Source organism: Micropterus dolomieu, linkage group LG15, assembly GCF_021292245.1.
Source record: "Micropterus dolomieu isolate WLL.071019.BEF.003 ecotype Adirondacks linkage group LG15, ASM2129224v1, whole genome shotgun sequence".
Lineage (NCBI taxonomy): Eukaryota > Metazoa > Chordata > Actinopteri > Centrarchiformes > Centrarchidae > Micropterus > Micropterus dolomieu.
In genome coordinates this window covers 5245976-5253521 of record NC_060164.1, presented here as the reverse complement: position 1 = coordinate 5253521, position 7546 = coordinate 5245976, and the positions used below count along the sequence as shown (strand labels likewise).

The 7546-nt window shown below is 39.6% G+C and overlaps 1 protein-coding gene and 1 long non-coding RNA gene across 15 annotated transcripts in view; one reads left to right on the top strand and one right to left on the bottom strand.

The window, feature by feature from the left end:
- Positions 1 to 7546, top strand: part of LOC123983824 (cilia- and flagella-associated protein 46) — a 117686-nt gene that overhangs the window by 36038 nt on the left and 74102 nt on the right. For all 14 annotated transcript variants that reach the window (XM_046070210.1, XM_046070214.1, XM_046070219.1 and 11 more), the window contains 7 exons: positions 649 to 792; positions 1063 to 1263; positions 1357 to 1463; positions 2267 to 2449; positions 3044 to 3182; positions 4541 to 4738; positions 6313 to 6501. In XM_046070210.1, the coding sequence (XP_045926166.1) occupies positions 649 to 792; positions 1063 to 1263; positions 1357 to 1463; positions 2267 to 2449; positions 3044 to 3182; positions 4541 to 4738; positions 6313 to 6501 (1161 nt within the window). The remainder of the gene's footprint in view (positions 1 to 648; positions 793 to 1062; positions 1264 to 1356; positions 1464 to 2266; positions 2450 to 3043; positions 3183 to 4540; positions 4739 to 6312; positions 6502 to 7546) is intronic.
- Positions 3862 to 6110, bottom strand: LOC123983826. Its single transcript, XR_006828296.1, has 2 exons — positions 6003 to 6110; positions 3862 to 4199 (listed from the first exon to the last, which is right to left on the bottom strand). It is a non-coding gene; the product is annotated as an uncharacterized LOC123983826 (long non-coding RNA).

Below are 7546 nucleotides of genomic sequence, written 5' to 3'. Positions count from 1 at the left end.
TGCAGTTAATACAGATAATGAGTGGAGAACAGGAGGGCTTCTTAAAGAAGAACTAACAGGTCTGTGAGAGCCAGAATTCTTACTGGTTGGTAGGTGATAAATACTTATGTCATGCAATAAAATGCAAATTAATTATTTAAAAATCATACAATGTGATTTTCTGGATTTTTGTTTTAGATTCCGTCTCTCACAGTTGTAGTGTACCTATGATAAATTACAGACCTTCACATGCTTTGTAAGTAGGAAAACCTGCAAAATCAGCAGTGTATCAAATACTTGTTCTCCCCACTGAAGTGTTAACGCCTCAGGTATGTCAGGTATGTGAATTTCTATGTTTAGTAATGGTTATAATTTCTTGTTTAGTTTCTTGTCCTTCTCCATGTACAGTATTCTAGCCTATTAATGGTGTGACTTTCATATTGAAATATACAGATCCTAGCAGGGCACATAAGGACATTTTTTTTTTGTTATTGTTGCACACGTTTTTTCACATGGTGGTGTTTGTGTGTTTTTGCACTTATGTATGTGGCTTTCTCATGAATGGTGTGTGTGCATCCAGTATGACTTGCATCCAGCCTGATAAGTTGCTGCTTTAAATATCATCATTCGATTACAGTCAAAATCTTTCCTATATCTTGTGTTATTAAGGTGGATGAAAAGGCTAGGTCTGGGCGACAGAATAGGAACGTGTGTACTCAGGACATTTGGCTGGATAAAGCTGAGGTTTGCCTCAGCATAGGGCTCTATCAACCAGCCAGGCAGCTCCTGGCAGAGGCCCACATGGTGGCTATGGTGAGTGGAAACAGAAGAAGACCACAGTAAAATAGAATCCAACCAATCTGTCTTGCACACATTGAGTTTCTCTATCTTGGCATACCAGACTGAACCATTTTATACGTCTGCAATGCTGACAAATATGTTCTATAGTTGTGTGTAAGAAAATGTTACCAACAAATTTATTGTTGGCACTGATACTAGTGATTAATATTTTGTGCCCCCTATTAGTATTTACTGCAATGGTTCCGCTAGTTTTCTACACTTTTTGAAATTGTCTCTGTTCAGGAGCTGGGAGACCAGAAAGCAATGGCAAGAAGTTTACTCAGCCTGGCCATTCTGGCCTGTGAAGAGCAGAACTATGCCCAGGCTCTGATCCTGCTGGTCAAAGCCCAAGCCCTGGGTGGAGATGAGGAGTTCTGGTATCAGCTCACCCTCACCAAGGTCAGAGCTGTAGTAGGCCAGAGAGACCAAGATGCATACACCAAGGTACAGAATCTCTACCTTCTAACAACCTTTGCAGTACAATTACGTATCTGTTGTGAATACTTTTCTCATCATGCCTTTTTCTTTCTTTCACAGGTTGATCAGATTATAAAGCAAGGCTGTGGGGCTCTGAAGCTGGTTCTGGAGCAGCGATTAAATCGAGTCCCAGAACTCACATTTTTGATATCTTCATTAGAGATGAGGTAACTCTAAACTTCTGTGGTCAAACCTGCTAAATGTGTATTTTCTTTTCCTGGTTAAGATGACATTTGGTGCTGTGTTGTCTTTGATTAACATTTCTGTCATGTTTAAGCTGCACTATCCAGTTTAGGTAAAATAATTTACACATTAATCATCAGCAAATATTGACACTATATTTAGATTTCACCCCATAAACAACCTTTTTATACAAAATGACTAAACAGTAAACCCTAGAAGGTAATCCATGAACCAAAGATCCAGTTTACTGCTTTTAATTTATGTCTTTATTCATTACATAATTATTCATATTTTAATGATTTCAGTGTCTTTCCTAAACCTAACTTTTGTAAAAATCTGTGATGCCCACTTACACACTGAGGTTCTGGGATAAAATGGAAGAAAAGCTGAAAATTGTTTGGCTCAATGCCATATATCAGACTTATGAAGTATGGGAGGAGGGAATATGTACATACAGAATACAGACAGACAATACAGGTATACTCTGCGAAATTGAAAAGGCTTGTTGATTCTACATTTTGTGGCTGCGGTGGTAATTTGCAACGACCTTACTTAATATCCCACTTGTGTCTTGATGTATCAGGATAGACTTAACTAGTTATTTTAGTCAAACAAAAGTCAAAAACATTCATTTTTACTAGTGAAACCTACTTTCAGCATATAACTGTTTTGCATTTGAAACATTCATTAAATGTTATATTTGTAATGTTCAGCCAGACACACTCAGGTAAATTGTGAAAGTCATTCTTGTATCGTATCTAATGGAACAAGATGCTTTGTGTTCCAGAGGTGCCATTGAATGTATACGTGGCCTTGGTGGTGGTGAACCTGGAGAGACACTCAGCACCGAGGTTGTCCAGAGGCTAATGGCCGCCTGTGATACACTCAGAGAGTGTGCCAGTGGTTTCTCTAAACTCACCTGTAGAGAACATGCAGCCGAGGCACATGTAGAGTACGCACGTGGTCTGAGGTTAGTCAGTCAGTAGTTACTCTAGAGGTGCGTGTTAGTGAGATTTGTCTATGAGCATAATTTACATGCCTAAAACTGCCCTACAAACTAAAATGTTACCAAAGAGTTAAAAGAAGATTTTTTTCACACTGTGGAGTTTCAAGTCCTGCTGTCAGAAATAAGCCAACAAAAACATAACAAGTTTAGCAGAATCAGTAGTCATATTAGGGGACCTGACAGCAAGAGAATATTATAGGCTACAGTAGGTGATATTAGGCTATTGGTGCAACAGAAGATGACACTGGACAGCGACCTGCATAGAGCTGTCGGAGTAGAAGAATTTATGCATCATGTTTAATTCATTCAGATTAGGGCAATATAATTTTAAGTCAAAGGAATGTTTTTTTTCCAATGTTTAGAAATGCAGAGTACAATTCTCTTAAATTGCTCGAACTAGCCACATAAGAAGAAATCTAGTCGTACAAGAAGTTCTTGCATGAGGCCCAATGTGGTCTCACATACTTTTTGTGAGTCAGGCAACATTTGTTGTCTCCATCACACAATCATACGTTGTTTTCTTTGTCTTTGTCCACCCTAAACAATATTTCTCGACAGGATCCTAGCCAACCATGCTAATCAAATAGAGGACAAACAGCGCTTCCTGCTCGACGGCATCTCCCAAATGCAGCTAGCTGTTATAGAGCAGGAACATGTGGTGCTGAATGCTCAGAGGCTGCTCCCCTCACAGGAGGAGGTAAATAAAATGCATGCGTGTGCCTTGAAAATCCATCTTTCATTGTGATGATGTCCTCTCAAAAACCTTGGGAGACATATCATCCCTCGTGTTCTCAGAAACATCCTTTTTTCTATTATCAGCACTTTTAACCAGTCCCATCCACTCTACTTAACTTTCTTTTAGGATGATGATAAGAAGAGAACATGGCTGAAAATGGACACCAGAAATTACTTACTGGACTGAAGCTATTACTCTTACTTTGAAGTACATTGGAAGTACATTTGCTTGGCTGTTAAACTTAGCTCAGAAGCTGAGTTCTGGCTAAAATTGCTGGCCCATTAAGCACATGTGCAGATGGCAAAATATTTGATCGTATTTAGAGAAGTATCTGAGCATGTTGTTCAGTGTTGAGAGGAGAAAGGATTTTCCTGTGCAAAGCCCTGTTTATGGCTAAATGACAGAGAGAGATGCTTTGTTCGTTCTCGCCATATGTTCATTTCCTCAAGAGTATAATTGACCGAATCATAATTAAGCTACCGCATGAGACTATTAAGGTCCTGTTGTGCCGCCGTCATGTTCTGGGGTTCTTGGCTGTCTGATAACCTGTGTGATATCCTCTCTAAATATAAGTGTGTATGTGTGTATTGCTGTTTATATCTCAGACCACAGTTTAACAATGTTCTGACACAAACAGATAAAGCCTCCATTACTTTTACTTGTCAACAGCAGATGGAGCAGATGGGTATTAGAATCATATTTTATCCAGACACTATACACGCTCCCATACAGATGAGGTTATCTGAGGTCTTCAGTGCCAGAGATGGACTGGCCTAACACTGGCTACAACCTTGATTTACATATTGTTGGATTCATGAAAGAAAGATTGATTGAACAACTCTCACACCTGCTGCAAATCCTTGTTCTATTGAGTTTTTGATTAAACGTTCTGTGGATGAGTCAGCCACTGGACGCTGGTTTGTAGCGGTGTCCTTTCAGCAGATGGTGCTGCTGCCCTAGTAAGTTTTGACATCCATCCTGCATTGGAAACAAGGGACAACAGCTGTAATCACTGAAATCTTTCTCGTTTATTTAACACATCAGCTGGGTTATCTTTTGTTCCTGATTCAATTCTATCATGATTAAATTTGTGATTTTGAGTCTCATTCAGACTGTGGCCAAAGTTTCTCATTTGCCATGGCTCACTGTCAGCCACACACAATATTGGATCTCCCATCTACTCTAAGTTGCATCCTAACATGTCTCATACATACTGATCTTCAGATTTCAGGCGTGTGTTTTCCTTTATGATGTACTCCATGTGTGTGCTTTTATTTTTGAGTTCTGACATTTTTGTTTTACGCTTTCATCCTTGCCAGGGTCATGGACTGTCGCTGGTACCCATGCGGAGGCTGCTGCGCCTGCGACTCGCTCTGGCTGAATTTTGTCTGGCCGTGCTGGAGGAGCACTGTGCTGACAAGAAACGCCAAGCTCTAGCCCGGGAGAGGAAGACCTCTGCTGAGATAGCACTGGAGGAGTTTACACGCTGCACACCTGAGCCCAACTCTATTGAACAGGTCAGATAGTTCCTTCTTAAACATGTGTCAAATGAGAACTCTTATATCTATTTAGATGCCACAGTAATGACGTACTGTGGTGTCCTTAAACACCAATTAATGTAATAAATTAACAGATTGTGTCAAAGCACATATTCTGTTATTACATTATATTACAAATAAAGCTTATGCCTATGTCCCGTAGAACTCCATTGTTGTCGAACAACTAAAAACACAATAAGGTTATTAGGTGTACACCTGCATTATCAGTCTACACAACAAAACAGGGCTGGAACAGACAGAAACATTCCATCCCATGTAACTCAGATTTAGAGTCTGGCCAAGGAAGTAACAAATATATACTTTATAAAATACAAAATATTACTCTAAAGGTGAACAAGTGATAGAGCCATGTTGACACATTCTGGCTTACTATGTAGGTCAGAGGAGTGTGCAGGTTAGTTGCATGTCATTGCCACTTGGGGACGCTAACATGCAAAGGACCAATTTTGTACTGTATTGTACTCTTGAGAGCAAATCTCTTGTGGCTAGCCAGCGATTGTTTAACTTCTCTGCTAGCGCTGAGGGAGTTCCCCCTCACCACCCCTACTCTTTATGTCTTCAAATTGAAAATACTTTATTGGCTTTGAAAGAGGATGCCAGGACAGGTAGTTATGTGTTATTATCACTGTCACAGTCAAACAAGTCAAGCCATTGTTCCAAGTTGGCTTCCCACCAATGAGGACACCACAGCCCAGAATTTAACCTGTCAGGAGAGTGTTTTGTCTTCATTTAAAATTTTATGTAGGATTTCTTACTAGAGTGGTTTAGGACACAGTAGAATAAGTTATGTGCATAAGATTTTTGAAAAGTTGCCAAGGTTCATGTCTTAGATTACACTCATTTCACTCTCCTCTAAGAAAACAGAGAGCTAAATAACACGGATTAATGCCTTTGCTGTATATCAACTTATCCAGTATTTAATACAGCTTTTATAGCTCCTTACACGCGTGATTGGTACGAAATGCGATTTCCACAATTGCAATACATACCAATTAAACTACCTAAAAACTCCAATCATGTTACAATACACAAGAATTTCCTTCATTCTGAATGGGCTTATTGCCAGTCAACACATGTAGTGATTGCATCAACCATAACTCTAAGTTGGAAATTGCTCATTCAATCCTAATATTTTAGATTAGGAGGCTTGCAGGGCTATAAGCCATACAAGTAGCCCAGCAGCCCTTATATTGGTCTTTATCAATGGTATAATCATACAGACCTGATTTAATTCCTGAATATTCCAAGTATATTCCCATTTGTTGTTGCTTTCTTGTTCTTTCCTACTCTCTCTTCCTCTTTCTGTCTCACTCTATCTCCATAGCACAGGGAGTATTGTGATGAATATAAAACTAGAACATGCATGTTTTCTTCACAGACACCACTCCTTCCCTTCTTATAACAGCTTTTATAATAGCTTTTCCAAGTAAAAAAGAAAGTACATACATAAAAAAGATTGTAGATAACACACTGAGTACATTGCTTGTGATCCATCTCCTCATTTGACCTTAATTTCCTTGTGTCTTGTCCAGGAATGGGTGAGTACAGGCAGTACCTTGGGGCAGGTGGCTCTGGGCCAGCTGGCTGCAGTCAGTTCTCACTCCCTGGACAACATGGAGACCAGAGCCAGCTGCTTGAGTCTGATGGGAAAGTACCTTATATTGCTGGCTGTGCAGGAGGACCCCATTTATCTGTGTGCTCTTTGGGAAAGACACAAACAGGTAGACAACACAAATGTGTACATAAACTATTACACAAACTGTTCATATACTCATACATTGGGTTCTCACTGGCACTGTATTCCAGATGGGAAACTGGGGGATTTTCTATAAAATTTAGAGAATGTCAGAAAATAAATTAATACATTAGAAATGGAAACCAAAAACTATTGGAAATGAAGAACAAAATATTAATTTCACCAGCTTCATCCCTTCTTAAAAAATAATCCCCTTGATCAGAATTCTGGGGACGAATATCAAACAACAAATCCTAAAAATCTCTGTCAAAAATAAGTAAGAATCTAACCAAAGAGTTTCATTTCATAACAATATAGGAATGCAAGAAGACTTCACATTTCATATACACTAAAGATCCTACACCTCAAGTATTTAAAGGTTTGATTGTTTATCACTTCAAATGTCCTAGTTGTATTGCTGATTACAGTGGGGGAAAAAAGTATTTGACCCCTTGCTGATTTTGCAGGTTTGCCCACTTACAAAGAATGCAACAATCTACAATTTTAATCATATGTACATTCTAACAGTGAAAGACAGAATCCCAAAGAAAATCCCAGAAAATCACATCATATGAATTTATAAAAATGATAACCATCTGATGAGGAAAAACAAGTATTTGACCCCCTACCAAACAGCATGTTAATATTTTGTAGAAAAGCCATTATTGGCCAGCACAGATGTCAAACGGTTTTTATAGTTGGTGACAAGGTTTGTGCACATTTCGGCAGGGATGTTGGCCCACTCCTCCCTGCAGACAGCCTCCAAATCATTCAGGTTCCGAGGTTGTCGCCTGGCAACTCGAATTTTAAGCTCCCTCCAAAGATTTTCAATTGGATTCAGGTCTGGAGACTGGCTAGGCCACTCCAGAACCTTGATGTGCTTCTTCTTCAGCCACTCTTTTGTTGCTTTGGCGGTGTGCTTAGGGTCGTTGTCGTGCTGAAACACCCATCCTCGACCCATCTTCAGCTCTCTCACTGAGGGAAGGAGATGTTGGTCCAGAATTCCACGATACATGGCCCCGTCCATCCTC